Source organism: Diadema antillarum, unplaced genomic scaffold (assembly GCF_040938485.1).
Source record: "Diadema antillarum isolate AM-2024a unplaced genomic scaffold, OU_Dant_1.0 scf00000053, whole genome shotgun sequence".
NCBI classification, from domain to species: domain Eukaryota; kingdom Metazoa; phylum Echinodermata; class Echinoidea; order Diadematoida; family Diadematidae; genus Diadema; species Diadema antillarum.
The window spans coordinates 1,976,416-1,995,000 of NW_027270942.1; the positions used below are offsets into that span (position 1 = coordinate 1,976,416).

Consider the following 18,585-nt stretch of genomic DNA (forward strand, 5'->3'; position numbering starts at 1 on the left):
AAATGACATTTTTTAGCAAGGAAAAAAAAGCGACTGAAAATTATCGTGCCTGCGTATCATATCCATGTTTATCAACAACTGATGTTACTAGTCTAGTGTTAGTAGTGATGATTATGTAGTGCTAAAAATGGGAATGGTTATGTTTTACTTATGTAATGATGTTGAGAATAATGGCGATGACAAACGCATTGACCATGAAGCTGATGACGATGACGATGATGATGATGATGATGATGATGATGATGATGATGATGATGATGACTATGATGAAAGTGATGTGATGATGATGTCATCACATCACTGAGGGCCGTGAGTTGGCTCAGTCGGTAGCGCGTCTGCCTCACGATCCTAAGGGCCCGGGTTCGAACCCGAGTCTGGACTGAGCAATGTTGTGTGTAAGCATGCCGTCCCCTCTAGCAAGAGGCAAAACACTCTGTCCCTCGGATAGGACATAAGATGGAGGTCCCGTGTATGAGAGAGTCACAACTCATGCACGTAAAAGATCCCGCTTCATTCATTCATCGTAAAGAGCAGGGTGTTTAACCCGGTGAAGTGGTTCCACCTCACATCCAACTGGACCCCATGGAATACCAGCTTAACGTAGCTAAATATGGGTTATCCAGCCATCTTTTCAGATGGGAAATGAACAAACAAACAAACAAACATGTCAATGGTGATAAGAATGGTCGTGGTTGGCAGAGTAATGGAAGTGGTTTGCAATGTTAGTAGTGACCTACGGCATTGCATTTTTATTTTAATCGTTCAGCAAGTAAGCGATGAAAACAGCACACACATCTTCCAAGGTTCTTCTGTTGCTATGGTGACGGCAAAGACTGAACTAAATGAAGAGATATAAACACTTGTGCGCTTGTATGTGTGAAAAAGAGACAGGGACGGAGAGGACCTTTTGGGAGTGCAAAGACAAAGGCAGAATATCGGCATATCCCAGCTTCGTTGTAGCTACTGGTGGTGATGGCTTTAAAGCCACTGTTTACCATTTGGGAGCAGGGATTCAAAACAAAATATTTGAATTATCACATTTGATGCATATGTATAGTTAAGTTGTATATCTCACAAAACATCTTACCATATAGAGATTTGACAATAAAGCATCAAATAAAAGGAGATAGCACTGATTTTCTCAATAAATCATAACTGCATAGACGGTTTATTCTTAATTAAAATATATCTTAATAAAGTAGAAAAACTATTGTTCACATTTTGTATATTTAACAATACTTAATTACTATTGATTCTACTGATAAACATTTTGTTCCTATCTCTAATTCGCAATTTAGAACTGTTTTCAAGCACTAAAGCTGGGTTTTGTTTTGTTTTGTTTTGTTTCTTAATCTGCAAATAAACAGTGGCTTTAACGATGATGGAAATAATGGTGGTGGTGCTAGTCTTGGTAGCACAGGCGATCTTGACCTCCATGGCAGGGCGGGGGAGGTGGTCATCTAGTAACTCAACTTGGAAGTTTCCAGCGAGAAATGAGGAAACATATTTGAAAAAAAGAAGAAAAAATACTTTTTGGCGGCAAATAAGAAAGCAATAAATGAACACAAAGAGAGATGGAGAGGAGGAAGAGGAGGATGTGTGGGATGAGAAGAGAATGAAACAAAGAGAGGAATCAAACGAGCCTCCAATTATTTGAATTGAGACAGGTGGTTCATATTTCGCTCCCGATGTTATGGGATACACCGACTCTTGTTGCGGATATGGTCTCTTTAATGTCTGTAATTTTCGTGAAAGCACGTGCTAGAGTAACTCTAGACCAAGGTATGACATACCTTTCGATCCAAGGTGATCACAAAATGAGTGTCTGGTCGAACAGCACTGACATAGACATACATACACCTTTGACATGTTAGAAAGTCGCTCCTCATGACTGAAATATTTTATGCACACCATCTGAATGCTATCATCATTATTGAAAACATCTGTTAATGCTAAAAGTATGTTGCTGATCCAGATTTTTGTTGATACTTGTAGGACATTTTTTAAGGAAAAATTACAATATGATAGAATGATATACACTGTACGTAATTTTACGACGGTTATCTTAAATGAAAAAAAAAAATCGACACCTGTATTGATAGCTTTTAAAGAGAAGACATTTATTACAATTTTGAAGCCATCATTTACATGGTTTTAGCGTGATCATCAGCGAAATGATATAGGGTAAATTGAAACATTGCACATTATAGTGATTAAAGTATTATAAGTAATCTGTCATATATGACAGATTAAGGTAGTATTCTAATCTTTATCATAGACTACGTAATGCAACTCGAGTGCATTGGGAATAATTCTTCATAATTATGTCTATCTGCAATGAAAAGTTCAAGTTCAAGTTCAGGTTCAGTTCAAATTTATTTCATATTTCCATTTTCTCAATGATGACATTACAAAATTATTGACAACAAAACAAGAGTACAAAATATATACAATCATGTCTTTTGATTGTAGAAGAAAAAGAAAAAGAAAATATACTTGACACAAATGTACATGGTCACATCGTATGAAAATGTCACTAGTAAGTATAAGAAATAGGATGGGGCCTACATAAAAGCTTTAAAGCTTGTAAAACTGTAGGTTCCCGAGTTCATAGGCATATAATTTTACACGGAGAACGGATATGTTTGTCTTGACCAACTAAAATTACACCAGTACAAAAAAATAGATGAGTAATAAACTAATGAACCTGCGGGCCTGCGGGCCTTATGTATATAAAACCCTATAGCTTTATTACTTTAAAGTGTCTTTACTGTAACATCCGACGTTATGGCGATGCAGAAAGCAGACTCTAGTAAGTAGTATAAAAGCGGGAGGACATTGCTTTTATACGTTGACCTGAGGTGAGAACTCTGTGTTGCACAGAGTGTTAAGGGGAAATTCCGTTCCCTTCTGATAGCCCCCCCCCCCCCCACTGGGTAATAGGCATCAAATGATAACCCAGATATAATATGAAAAACTTGAATGTGGATGAATAGGAGCCAACGCCCCGAGAGGAACAACTTCTGCCCTTAGTCGTTGTGATAAATTTGATGGCGGATCTCATTCTTAATCTCAAGCGATGGACACTTTAGTGATTACTCGAGAGATTCCAGGCCCCCTTAAAACTTCGAACTCGAGAAAATTTACCCTTGAGCCCATGCAGGGAAAGCAAATGAAACGCATCTAACGAGCAGGGAATGTTAAACAGGTCGCTTGATTCTTGCTTGGTATTTGCAGACACTCTCTGCTAGAAGTCACATAATAATGCACATGAAATGTATGTATACATTGCGCATTACCGATGCTATCTATGATTTCGTTTCGGTTGTAGCATGCTTTGTAGCTCCATGGTTTCAGTAAGTTTTATTTCTCCACTAGTATGAAAGAAATGCGTCTGACAAAATGAACGATTTTCAAATGAAAATATACCCAAGAGTACTCATAAGAAATAGATAATCAATAATGTGAATAATTCGTAAATACATTTCACGGTATATCTTAAAGTATACAGGTGGAGGAGACCGTGATGATGAGCAATTCGTTTGACTTTCAACTGTCGCAAGAGGATGCAAAGCTTGGTAGTACCTATGTATCCCATGATTCTCAATGCCTCTCATTGATAGGTTAGATACAGCTGTACTTCCATTAATTTTCTCCGCACACATCTGTGCTCTTTTGTCTGTCTGTCTTTCTGTCTGTCTCTGTCTCTGTCTCTGTCTCTGTCTGCCTCGCTCCGAATCAACTTTATAAAGTCCAACGTCATCTATCATCATGTATCACCACTGGTTTTTCGGCCAAACTATTTTTTTTTTCTCAAGACCAAATTTTGTGGCCAAATTTCATTTATGTTAGATTTCATAGTGAACATAGTCACAGTGTGTGGTAGTTGAAGCCCTTTATCATACTTGCTAATTTTGACATAATTATCATTGTTTACAAATATTTTAGCGATTAACGAAATTATTTCATTTCTTAACGTTTTTCTTTGTTCAATTCTTCCTCAGAGTACGTGGAACTTGAAGCGTTTGATCGCACCCACCAAAGTTCACATGATTATCATAGTTTATTTTCCTGCTTCAATATCTTATCAAACTGTAACGGACAACCATTGTCGGGCCACGAAAACAAAGGCAAATGACATTTGATGATTTTGGTGGAACGGGCATTTCATGAATTCTAAGTTGGTATTATATCAGGAATATGTCTTCTCTTGAATGCACCGTCTTCAGTGATGTCAAAGAAAATATCAACGGAGAGTCATTATTACGTAACATGCTGAAAAAACAAACAAACAAACGAAATACTACTAGTAGACGCCCACCGTTGTTGTAATCGTATAAGCTACACATTGCCAGTCTTCTTTCTCTTTCCATTCTTGAATATCTCCCTGTCTCTTTTTCTATTTTTCTCTTCATCTCTTCTTCCTTAAGTCAGTATATTATATATTATATATATATATATATGATATATATATATATTTACATATATACATATATATATATATATGTATATATATATATATCATATATATATATAATATATATATATATATAAACTAACATACGTATATACATATCCACTCACACACATAAATACATACATAATCATATAAATATATGTAATTATACAATTTAATATATACAAAGGTTCACGTGTACGGCAACGACTCTCAAGAGAGTTTGAAGCATTATAAGGCACGCTTGGTGGTCAATGCCGTCAACCATAGAGAAACTGGCTGAAGTGAGAATTACTTTTTTGTCGATCTCCTCCCTGAAGTTAAAGAGGAAATCTTCTCCAAAATATTAACTATTTCATAAGAAACAGAAAAAAAATCCTGCAGAACAGTGCAAAAATGATCAAAATCAAACAAAGAATAAGGAAGTTATGACATTTTGAAATTGCAAAATTTTGCAGAAAACACTTCTTGACCACTTGTTGATGATGTCATGCTCTCAGAGTTTTTAAATTCATATACAGAAGTGACATAAAATCTTATATTTCGGCAGTATAGATGTATAACTTGCCTCAAACCACCCAAAATTTAAACAAAAGAACTAAAGTACAAACTCTGACATATTTTGGTAAGGAAATATGCTTTTACCTGCATTAGTTATAAAAATAGCAATTTATCCGAATTCCATATAAAGCATAAATGAAAAATTGTGAGGGCATGACATCATCAACTTGCTCATTTGAATATTCATAAGGACTGGTCAAAAAATGTTTTCCGAAGAAATGGGAAATTTCAAAATGTCATATCTTTTTCATTTCTTATCCAATTTTGGGAACGTTCTGCAGGGAATTTTCTTTCTCTTTCTTTCAGAGTTTATTCAATTTTGAGGTGGATTTCCTCTTCAACAGAATCTGCTCATCGATCCCTATCCATTTTTACAGGTTATACAACAGCGAGTTCGAAAAAGTTGCTTCTGGTGTGTGTGTGTGTGTGTGTGTGTGTGTGTGTGCGCGTTTGTGCTTAATAGTGCGATTCCACTCTATATTTCTTTTAATAAAGAGAATAAAATCAAACACTTTATAACAAGGAAGTTGGTGAATTCATGTTTCTTTTAAAACTTTTACCAAACAGTAGTATCAGTTCAATCCTATTATTCAAATAAGGTATGGAGATAACTTCATTAAGTCGCACACCTAGTTTGCATACCAATTTTCATTAAAGTCTTTGGTTGACATGAGATCAGCAAGAAGAACATACATCTTTTGTATCAAATTACTGCTGTGCTGTGACTTTTAGGGGACAGGGGCTGTATATGTTATAATCATCTACCAGAAAAGAAATTGTGTGTGACATGGTATTACTTATGTGCATGTCTATCATGGAGTTGTTAGGTGATGGTATCATAAAATCCGTTTAACTACTCATGCAGTTGCGACCAATGTAATTTCCACGTAAAACTGTAATATTGCATTACATGTTTTTGTTTCGATGTCCAAATATGAGGTTACTTCCAGTGACTTCTGCAATTCCTATTCACGGAAGTGTTGAATATGGAGTACAATTGCATTTTAAGTGGCTAGTGACACATCAACGATGAGTCAATGGCGATTAAGAAGATTATCTCTTTGTCATAATTACGAGGGTGCTGGCACAACAAAATATTAAACCGTATTTCTTGCTTCTCAACAGAATAACTGGATTAAGCTCGGGAAGGTAAAACACTGGAAGCTGTGCCTATATGTGTAGATGGTGACATTCTTCCGGACCAATTTTCTCACTTTCCTAACAATAAACCAGTTTAAATGTAAGAGTCTGAATTTAGCATTTACTGAACAAGGTAAATCGAGCGTCATTGTAAAGTTTTGGGTCTATTCTTCGAGGCTGCGTAAAAAATAAAGTGTGTCATTTAAGATACTATTTAAACACGGACAAAAAAATAATGCCCTTTGACAAAGAAAATCACGTTAAGCTCTGGGCGAAAACGCAATTCCTTTTTCCTTGGATTGTTTGTCATCGAAATCCCTTCTAAACTAATCAAATAAGATATCTAGGATAACCTCTTCCTAACATATTAACACCGCATTCTTTTTCTCTATCTTTTTTTTCAGCGAGATTCTCATCTCTGTCCCAGGCGGTAGTCAATTGAAAGGGGAGCCGCGCAGATCCCAGTTAAGCGCCCGTAATTGCCGACATAAGTCCGCGTGGTGCTGTTTGCTGCGTGCGAATCCCGCGCCGCGTTGAGACTCAATTTGACTGAAGTTTCTGGGTAAATACAACTCTATTTGCAGAAACAACTGCTCTCAGGTACAATCGGGGAAAGCGGCGTCTGGAGAAATTGTGCGCATCTTCATCCGCCCTCGCTGTCAACACACAAAGATTTGCAATTAGACATCACGGTTGGAATTCGAGAAGGTCTTTAAATACCGTGGATTATGCGGCCGTTGGCAACCTTATTGTAGAACACCGCTAGGAACATCCGACCGAGGCTTGGAAATGCGTGCTTTTCTCGTTACGTGTTGAAAGTTTCAGAGATTTGGTCTCCATCTACCATGCACGCCATGCAAACTTTGATGAACATATAATAAGTAGCTCTAAAAAAGAAATAGTCTGAACTTGCAGTTCTTTTTTGTACTTAATGATTACTGTTTATAATGATGTTGTATAGTGACATATCACTACGTTTTAAGTGATCCGTGTATTACAACCCATGCTTTTTAGTGGGTCATCTCTTTTCATTCTTTTCGAGCAATCCTTCAAAGTATGCATTGATGTTCTTAGTTATTCTGCTTTGTTTTACATTTCATATCTTATCAAATAGTTTACGGTTCATATTACGTTATGTATCTTATTTTTCAATTGATCAAATAATGTGATGGTGTAATACATACTTTTCATCTTGTTGTGCTTTGTGTTGGATGTCGGATGGAAAATAGATGAAACTGAACTAAGAAAAAGGGTACTATTAGTGTAAATTGGAAGGCGTACTTATGGGAAATGATATTTTACATCTATCCTTGTTTATGAATGCCTGTGTGCATCGATTATGGTGAAATCTTGTCCCAGATCAAAGAATTTATGCAATGATGAATGGCATAAGTAGGCCTACTCACTCGAGAAGACTCACTCCATTTCTTCATGAAACAAAAATAGAATTAAATACGATAAAAGAAAGTAAAATCAAATCAATTAAATCAGTTTATCAAACCTGATTTTAGAGCTCTATGCATTAGTGTAGAAAGAAAACAATCCAAAACTTTGAGCGAGTAGCAAAATCTTAAAGGATATAAAAGCAGGGGGACTCGGGGAGACAGTGAGAAATGCAGGAAAAGGGTCCTGATAATCGCAATCTGATGGGATTTATGTGTTTGTGTAGGTGTGTATATGTGTGTGTGTGTTGTGCGTGTGTGTGTGTGTGTGTGTGTGTGTGTGTAGGTGTGTGTGTGTGTTATGTGTAAGTTTGTGTGCGTGCGCGTGAGATATGGACTGTGTGTGCGTGTGTGTTTGTGTGAGTTAGATATGGTGTGTGCGTGTGTGTGTGCGTGTGTTGTGTGTGTGTGTGTGTGTGTGTGTGTGTGTGTGTGTGTTCGATGTGGCATGTATATTTGTGTTTCGAGGACACCACTGACCATGTAGATGTGAAAAATTAATCAACCTGAACTAATAATGCATGACTTTTGAGTCTGTCCGTGCTTCGATGTCAACGATGGTTTTGATGTCAACGCCTCTAGCAGTAGTGGTCACGTTGGACCCCTTTCACACTATAAAAAAGAATCAACTACTGTGTAATGAAGTCCTACGGATGCAGGACACGGCCGCTGTGTGCCCTCCACTCAGGATCGTAAATTCTGTCACTTTATTATAGTAAATTAAGAAACACAGAATCAAAACCAACGCAATCACTGCATGAATGAATAAATCAATTAATTCATCAATACATTCATCAATCAATCCACCAACCAACCAATCAATCAATCAATAATAGACAGTCATCATTCGTTAAAGCGGATATTTTGTATTCCTTTTCGTTGAGGCTTGGAGCAGGCTTGTTGCTGAAGAAGCTCAAACTAACTTCTGGCGTTTCGACTATTGTTTAAACTCTCATATCTCGGGAGGTAAGACATTGAAACCAATGCGTGGCTGTTTTCAGACCCCTCGAATTAAAGCTACTTTGCAGACGGAGCGATTCATTGAAAACCTTTATGTCATGAGGAAAAAAAAAGAGAAGTGCAGGGGGAGGGGAGACACTTTTGAATGACAACTTTGCTCTCACGTTTCCTCTCATTTGGTGAGTGTGAATAGGTTCCCTGGTGGACCCGAATTCAATCAAGGAGATGGGTTGATTCTCCGTCACCAGAGGGAGCTGACTCCTTGCCTTGTCAGATTATTTGGGTAAGCATGGGAGAGATTTACAACTGCATCATTATCAACGGTGGATTTTGATTGGATCGGAAACAAAAAGCGGTTCAACGGATCCCAACCTCACACTATTCTGTACTGAAGAGATAAGTAAGTGTATCCCTCGCACTACATTGAATTCACATGATGATGTCATAATTATTGAAAGTAAGAAAAAAATCAATAGTAGAATTTGTAGTGTTCTCCTCACCTTTCTTCATAATGTAAAGAATAAAGATTTTTTTTTTCAAGAGTTTTTGATGTCTGGGGTTGTTTTTATCTATAAACTGTTATTATTCAAAATTCCTTGAGTTAAAGCGATTGGATCATTAAAATTCAAGTCTACATGTGCCCTGAATGTTGAGATACCGTTAAAAATGGTTATATGGACTATCCTTTTTTGGATGCCTCCTTGCACGATACCCTCGATACTGAGGCTACTGGAGTGCGGTCTGCCTTTTTAGAGTCACATTAGATGAGGAGTTATGAGTTCATTTCGGCACCCCTTGAGAAACCAAAGTCAGTCAGTATCTCAGGATGACGTGACTGTGTATAAGAAGGAGGAGGAAGTTGACCCTGTTCTCAAAATGTCAGGTAGGAAGGTAACCTTCAGAGGCTCGCTGTCTCCTGACTACCATGAACACTCTCCTCCATGCATGTTTCGCCACTTTTCTCCTTCATTCTCTCCCTCTCCTAGCCCTCATTCTCTCTTTACCCCCCCCCCCCCCCCGTGCCTTTCTTTTTCTATCCTAGCAGTTTCGAACATTTGACATACATGACATAGAATCCTACACTGCTGGTTGTGCGACCACAGCTCGTTCGACCCGAGTGCCTGAGTGTGCGGGACCTGCCGGCGTCACTCACAACTCGGCCAAAGTGGCGGTGGGGCTCTTCGGTTACGTTCTCGAACGGCCACAGTGCAGCGCCGTCTGATTAATAAGCAGAGAAAAACCTCTGCTGACACGTGCGTGGCGTTTCAATAATAACATTTTTCTTTAATTCCATAATAGCTAGACAGAACATATCGGCTTGTAACATTGTCCTTGGCATACTCTAAACGAGAACGACGAACAGAATTGATTATGGTTATGACTAGGAAAAGAGGTTGGAGCGAGACAATTCTTGTCATGAAATATAATAATGAAAAACATCGCCAAAGTGGAGGAGTAAAAAAGGAGAGAGGAATATTGCTTAAAGAACACAAAGACATAATTATTCTCTCTCTTTCTTATTTCCCCCTCTTTGGCAAAGTGACAGATAATTTGAGGTTTGAGGAAATTTGATTTTCTCATTCTGCATGGGCGCGATAGGCGAGCGGTAGACGATGGTTAAAACAATATAGCAACATTTGCGTCATACATGCATTACGAAACTTTCCTTTTGGTTTTAAGCTTTTCTTCGTACAAAGATTGCAATTAAAGACACTTGTGTTGGTTAGATATACTCATTATTCAGGCCTCGTGTCAACAACAAAAAAGTGGTGAGACAGTTTGGGTCTTTGTACCACTGCCCTGCGATGGGCTGGCTTTAAATCAGTTTGTTCTGTCGCTGTCTGGTTAGACAGTAGGTGCCGTGTTCAAATTTCAGGCTTCTTCACTATTCACTTTGTCTATCATAGCAAAGATTAAACATTTCATTTAATGTAGTTAAGCCTGGCTCTCATTCGAATCTAGGTATTAAAAAGGTCGGCAAGTATGCCGGGCTATGTGGTTCTAACTAGTCCACCTATAACATGTATAACGCGACCAGTGGTCGGGTATTAAAGGTATTAGCCCACATTTGTAAACCTGCAGCAATTGGTCTCATAGTTAGCATGGAGTTTGGGTATGATTGCAGTAACACCTGTGCAAAATTTCGTTCCAATTAGTCCATTACTTTCATAAAAATAAATGAAAATGCACCGTATGCATGCGTATAAAAACGCTCGCTAGCTCCGGTCCACGCACGTACTACATGCATGCGATACATGTGTAAGTTAATGTACGTAGCTAGCCCGCGCTCGTAATTCGATTTTGGGTCGGGTTGACCCGGTATGAAAATTGATTTTAAAACGATGATTTTCTCTCTTTTATCGAATGGTATAGACAAAGAGCAACAGGTGAGGTATGTTACTGTTATAACTTGTACTTGAAGTCATATTTGACCTGTTTTATGCAGTTTTGATTTTCGTGAGTTTGCAAATGTGGGCTAGTACCTTTAACTTGCGGGAAACCTCATTCAGTTCTATCCTGAAGGTACAAGTGGGTCCTTACCAGTAATGGCAGATTTTCATATAATTTATGATTTGGAACAATTTATCTTCACAGGGTAGAAAACTCACTTTTGTTTATATTAATACGCAAAATGACCTGATTTACCCGCATGCAGCAATATACCGTTTTCACACAGCATGAACTCTCGATAAAGCTATAATTCTGCTCTTGGTGGGTCATTGGTGTGGAAATCATGACGAAAAGCATTAACTGACATGTTATTGGCATACTTCATCTCAGCCACACTGGATTCCTTCCGCAATATTTTCTCGGGTACACTGACTTTGTACGAGACTGGTCTGGGTTCTTCCCGTAAGCAACGGATTAGAATCTACAATTCTAATGTCTTGCGATAAACGACCAAACAAAGAGAGGAACAACATTTTTGATAAAAAGAACACGTGATGGTATTTAGAGACGGCTAATACCACTACATTTGACTTGATCAAGCATGTATGACGACAGATTTTCTTGACATTTGTTTTTTCCCCAAATCAATGCCTTGGGATCGTTTGAGAGACACGCCGGCAATAGTTCAGCTGTCCATTCAATTTAAACGACAGACCACCACTAAAGTAAATTGAACGTGCCTAAGTGCGAAGCGCGGAGTCGTTGGGCTGGTGGAATGGTGGCATTCGTTGGTCGATATTCTGATCTCAGACATTAAGCCAAGAGGAGGAGACTTGTAGTTTGCATTTAAAGTGCCAACATGCAAAGCAATATGGTTGATAATACTCATTTCAGCGTCCAATCCATGTTTCAATGAAATCTCAATCAATTTCAAATAATGATTACAACACTATTAAAGATATCACATTTTTCCTGTAAGATAAATGAGCATACAAATTTATATAAAAAATGATACATTGAATATCCTTCCATTCCATGCTCTCCGATGCTCAGCATTGAGGATTGAAAGCCTATGAAGAAATCGATCATAGAAGACTGTAGTAAAGAGAAAGAAAACTGGGGTAGGAGTTGATGACGATAGCTAGTGTACTAATGTCATAAGGTACCGCGAAAGGGAAGCCAATGACAATTAAAGACGTATCGATTTGCAGACTGATAGATTTAAAGCCAAGCATGTGTGACACTTTAAAAGCAAACAAATTTACACACGCCGGACTCACGCCTTGTGGAACACAGATTAGGGGTAAAAAAAAGAAAGATTAGAAATAGAAAGGTGTTAGAATTAAACGGGAAGTCACGCAGATTTTAATAGCCTGCAATGGGCCGATGAAATATGAAAATCGGAGCAAGGCATTTGGCTCTGTGAACGACTGAAAATGAGGTTACCTTCTGATTGTTTGTTTTAATTTTGTTGCTTCGTGTGTGTGTGTTTGTGTTTAATTGTGTTAGTGTGTGTGTGCGTGTGTACGTGTCTGTGTATTATTGCATGTGTGCCCTGTATGATCAGCTAATCGTCTTAAATAATGATCGAATGCTGAAATGGCCTAACAAATATCTAGGTATATAAGGATTGTGTAATTGTAATCTTGCATGGTATAAATTAGTTTTTGTGTGAGAAGTCTATATTCATGTATGTATATACATATATATATATATATATATATATATATATATATATATATATATGTATGTATATATATATATATATATATACATATATGTATATACACGTGTGTGTGTGTGTGTGTGTGTGTGTGTGCAGTATGCATTGTCACGCACCGTTGATTTCTTTTTTGTCGATCAATCATTGTTGATTACATATTTTGTGAAGACATTCAAGATGAATGTTTTCTTATGTGAAATTATAGAAATCAAAGAAAGATTATTGAAAAACAATACATATATATATAGAGAGAGATGTTACATTATCAATAACCACAGATATAGATGAATTGATAGACAAAAACATCAATCACTCACGCAGTTAATACTATCTAGTCATTATTTGTTACTGCCTGCGAATATACTGTACGGAGCAGGATTGCGAGTTAGAATATAACCGTCCACACCGTGGCATAATTACAGACACTGATATGTAGCGCGGCCCTGCTGAAAACAGCTTTTAGCTGAAGACGGTTCCATAATATTATATGTTTAGATAGACGACGTAAGAACCTAACCGAATATAACAAGCTGGAGGGGTCTCAAGTGCAGCCAGGAGCCCTAATCGTACGACTGAGTGAGGTCTCACGCATCAGCGCCTTTGGCCGAGCCATCCCGCGACACAGATATGCCACGAGTGGGACAAATATCTCCCCTAAATATGCCACAATATCTGTCGGTAAGACGATATGCAAAGGTTTTTCCTTCGAGCGAGCACCACTGATAAACACCACTAGTAGCTGACTTCCGGCGAAAGAAATGAAAACGGGCATCTAAGCTGTATCCAGGAAAAAAAAGTCGACGAAGTTTCAGAGCATAGTTAAGAAATTATGACGGAAATGAATCTAGATCAGAGCAAGAAAGAATATCATGTTCACCGAGCAAAAGATGAACTTTCTGGTATTCTAGAAACATAGAAACGGATGAAGAATACGCTGCATGACGTTATTTTCCCCCGCATTTCACAACTAAAAGTGTATTGCTTGTTAAAAGTGTTCTCTTTATATCTTGCCTGTGGACCGCTGCTGGCAGACGAGAAAAAAATACTCTTTCCGACTTTGAATTTGGTTAGCTGGCTGGAATTGCAGCCAACGCTAATTCGATCTCCGAACTGCGTCAGGTCATTTATCAAACCTTGTCGCATAAACTACCGTCAGAGATGTAGCGTGACGAATGAAAATAAATACACATGCGCATACAATCAAAATTCATAGCCCTTCAAGAACGTCATGCGTCGCATGTTTAGACTATAGAGGGGGCCCTATCTATACACAGTACCTCGTTAAAACGTAACACTCGCACAGACACACACAATCGGACACATTATTATATACACGCGTGTAAGATATCTATGATTATGATCGAGTGATTAGAGTATGTATCAGTCTTGGTGTACACCTATTATCGTGCCCACATGAACCTAAGCTCAAAACAGATGTAAAGCGAAGGTGACAAAGTCATAACAGCTTTTGACTTTCACTGAACAAACTAACTCTCGACATCAAAATCGATCTTGGCGTGCAAACACGGGGAATTAACTCGCTTGACATGTATGATCATGCCCCCCTCATTAACATCATCATAAGAAAGCTACAACACAAGCTGCTTTACTGCTTCTTTAACCGTGCCAAACGATAAATATTCAACTCGTGTTATTGCTACACTATCTTTCTGCAAAAAAAAAAAAAAATCAATACAAAGCTGAATCATCACGTTGTACAAATGTGTATACTACTTCCCGTATCTGGTACAGTAATGAATTCTCAACGCATTCACGTGTAGCACACATTGCGATCCAGCGGGGGCTTGATTACCATGCCTGCAAGGGGTTGCGCGTTACATTCAGATAAGATGTCTTTTTTTCTTCAGTCTTCTCCATTTTTTTTTCTTCCACTATTTACCTTAAGGCCTAAAAAGAAAGCGACCAAAATGTCATTCTGGTTCTTGAATGATTCAGGCAAGGGTTCCCATGTATCAATCAACATGTCGGAAGAATACGGTCTTCACCGCCATCCCCAGGCCACATATCATCCCGCACAGGAATCTACAGAATTGAATGACCAATGTGGCGTTCCAATTTACCCGGCGGACGTATACTCTCCCTCTCCCTCTCGCGTTCTTTCTCCCTCTCATAAGCTATATCTCCTTTTCCTTTTACTTACTTTCTTTCTTTCTCTCTCCCCATCTGTCACTAGCTATCCTTATTTCGCGACTCTATACCCCTCACCCTGTTTCTTTTTCTTTACTTTTTGTCTTTTACTTTAGTATCTAATTCCGCTTTCTTGTCTCTGTGCTTTACTTTAGCTCATTTTTATTTATTTATTTATTTATTTTTTTGGGGGGGGGGGTGTACTACCCTCACACACAGAAATGCAGTCACTTACTCCAGGAGATTCTGAACTGAAGTCAGAAATCATCGACATTCCTCTCCCTACTCAAGCTCTTTTTATGAGTTGACGAGACATCACGGGAAGGAAATTAGTCCCGGATTCTTACTCCTCCTCCTCCTCCTCCTCCTCCTCCTCTTCCTCCTCCTCTTCCTCTTCCTCCTCCTCACCCTCCTCCACAACCACCATCAACATCACCGCACCAATGAAGAGCCCCCCAAATTCCACTTCACCCCCTTCCTGCTGCCTCTCTGAGGGACTGAACAAGAAGTCTTCTGTCATCGTTATAGTCCTAGTCATCTGTATATAAATGTATTGATTACACTATCATCACTATATTATATCTCTCCAGAAGATTGAGATGATGACTGTGAAAAGATATTGACACTGGGTATGAATTAATTTTACACAGAACATGTAGAACGTACCGAGTGAAGTCTGTGATGTAATGCCAATGCAATCGCGACACCGCTCTCGATCGAAATCACTGTATATTGCACACACGAAACTCGTAGTCATTACATAAAATTGTATTTCGATTACTGACAATTTTTGTTTTACTTTTCTTCACAGAATTGTGTAGGTGTGTGTTTGTGTGTGTGTGGGGGGGGGCACATTAGGATTAGCTTGATTAGGCTGATCAAGATAGCTTTTTTTCTGAGAGTTACGCAGAATTTCATATCATTTACTCTTATATAAACATTGTATGATTTGGAAAAAAAAAACCCTAAATATATTGTACTGTATAACGTTGAAAAATGATTAAGCAGCACAAGAAAGAAGAATACAGCTGCTTTGTTTTTGTTGTTGGTGATATTAATATCATCGTTAAAATTGATTTGATATTGAATGAAACTCAAATAAAGAATATCATAAAATAAAAAAGTGTGTGTGTGTGTGTGTGTGTGTGTGTGTGTGTGTGTGTGTGTGTGTGTGGTTTTTTTGTGGGGGTGGGGTTGCGTGTGGAGATTTTGGCAAAGTTCACGTGCTTTTTCTTTTGGAAGTGAGACAACTAACCAATATCGGTTTCCTTGAATGAATGCTGAAATCGACTCTACTCCTGAATGGGACCTTTCCGCTGTCCACTCTCAGGGAATTCCCCAATCCACTTGTCTGAAACCATAGTCAGTGGTGCTCAAATGTTTGGTCACCACTCCGAAAAGCCCCATCTCACTGCGACAAAGTCACACATGAAAATCATCAAAATCTCTCGGTGCCCCCCCCCCCCCCTGACATAAAAAAGAAGAGAATACTAAGGAAAGACAAGCAAATGAAAGCAAACGATTTGCATAATTAATATGCTCAACGAGGTGTATTTCTTTTTCATTCTTCTGTTACCAAAATGGTTACTATATCTTCACGTGTGAACATACAATATTGAAATGCACAAAGTAAATATTTACAGTTGTTAATGCTCGACATCAGTCTCCCTGTTTTCCCTTTTTCATATCATTATTCTATCCGTACTTTCAGTTTGCCTTTACATTTCTGCCGAGAGAATTGTTGAAGATTGAAAAACACAAATACGATTGTACTTATGACCGTAGGATATAGACGCATGTTTGTTTAAAAAATGTAAAATGACAAAGTATTTCAGCTTTCGGCAACATAGCTCAGTGTACCACTTAACGCTAGGAATAAAACAAATTAGGTGAGGGGGAAGAGAACAAAAGACACTTAAAATACTGTATGATGAGAGCAATATATATATATATATATATATATATATATATATATATATATATATATATATATATTATATATATACATATATATATATATAATATATATTATATTAATGGACTGTGCATTCTGAGAACGGTGAAAATGTCATTACTATAATTATGTAGACTTAGATATGCTGCAACGATAAGCAAAATTGCTCTTTATTTGTCTCGCTGTGTCTCCCCTCTCGATCGACGCGTAATTTTCTCTCTGCATTGTTCATGATGTCTTTAATGCTTCATTATCTGACAAGAAATTGTGTCCACGTACACGCAAAAACATGACATACACGAGTCCACGTCTATTAAGGTTATTAAGAAAACAAAATCTCTCGTTCAGAGAAATCCACTGATTAACAAATTGCTCCCTTTTAATGTTGTTTTTTTTTTCATTTTGCTCATATGTTGTTAGTTCCAATGACTTCTTGAAATCATTACGCCGCTGAAACACACCTTTTCTCTCTCACTCTCTCTCTCTCTCTTTATTCATTACTATGCTTCTTTTTTTTTGATTAAGTGTATGTCTATGATAAACATATTCTTCTTCTTCTTTCAATAAAGTACAGTACACCTTGTGGTGTATAAACGAACTGGTGGGATGCGAGGTGCAGGCATGCATGTACAGCGTAATTGACAATATTTGTTGGGAAGGCACATACATATTATATACAGTGCTATCAATTAAAACATATTGTTTGTACAGCTTTACATAATGTGTCTGTGTGCGTGTGCGTGTGCGTATGTGGGTATTTGTATGTGTGTTTGGGTGATATGTAAGAGAGAGGGAGAGAGAGAGAGAGAGAGAGAGAGAGAGAGAGATGACGAGAAAGGAATGATCGGATAAATAGACGGGCGGGGCGAAATTGACATTCACTTATCTCGACACAACTTCGATTAGCCGAAGCAGGTGCTGTGTGCAAGACAGGCCAAACGGCTTGCGTGTAAACATTACTGTCGCCCCATGTCCCTTCTTCAAGTCAAATACTCATTTGCGAAACGGCTCTGCGTGAAGACTTCAACAGTCTGCACCCTGAATAACCGTCACGATGTGTGGTAATTAGATTTTTTAATTCACTTATGGACGCAATTTAGGAGACATTTTGTGCGAATGCCGGCTAATTGCACATGATAACCAAGCAATGTCTATCATGGGGGACACTTTAGGAGGCGAGGTAACGAAGGGGAAAGTGTATTGGTAGGCAATTTAGTGACTGGGGCATGTGTTACATTCCATGGACTCTTTAATCAATCAGCCATTTGTTCCTTAATTGCGTTTCCAGAGGCTTGTTTCCTACAAACCTATTTTCTCAAACAGATCGGAATTTCTCCATTCATGCCTTATTATCGTAGTGTTTCTTTTCTTCTCCGGCGTCATCTGTAATGCAACTTGCTCCACAAAATCGCTTGATTAACGAGACATTCACTGATTGGTCATAAAGGTATTGCGTTTGCTTGTCAGAAGCCTTAACAACGTGCCCTTTGACGGGATACATATTCATAATCGCTTTCCAAGTGTCATATATCGCAAATGTGCTTTAAACGCTTAAATGACCCCGTCCTATTCTTAAACGATATACTGAATCTAGACTGAAATTCTTCGCCATCCAAAACGTTATGTTGAAACTGTAGATGCCTAGAGGTTTTACATAATCATTTCGTCTCTCAAAGTCTAACTCTTTAAAAGTCAACAAATGTTCATTCAATGAGAATGGTTGCGCGATAGGATTAGACTGAGGCAGGTGTAAGCAAGTATTTTAAAGTAAAACGCTTCGCCGTCTCAAATGTTTAGTTTCATGCCAAGC

At 38.1% G+C, this 18,585-nt stretch overlaps 1 protein-coding gene across 1 annotated transcript in view; it reads right to left on the bottom strand.

The window, feature by feature from the left end:
* The window catches only part of LOC139715683 (neuronal acetylcholine receptor subunit alpha-9-like), a 94,478-nt gene extending 79,137 nt beyond the window's left edge, over positions 1-15,341 (bottom strand). The window contains exon 1 of the mRNA XM_071627231.1: positions 15,230-15,341. Coding sequence (XP_071483332.1) covers positions 15,230-15,341 — 112 coding nt within the window. The remainder of the gene's footprint in view (positions 1-15,229) is intronic.
* Between the last annotated feature and the right edge of the window lie 3,244 nt (positions 15,342-18,585).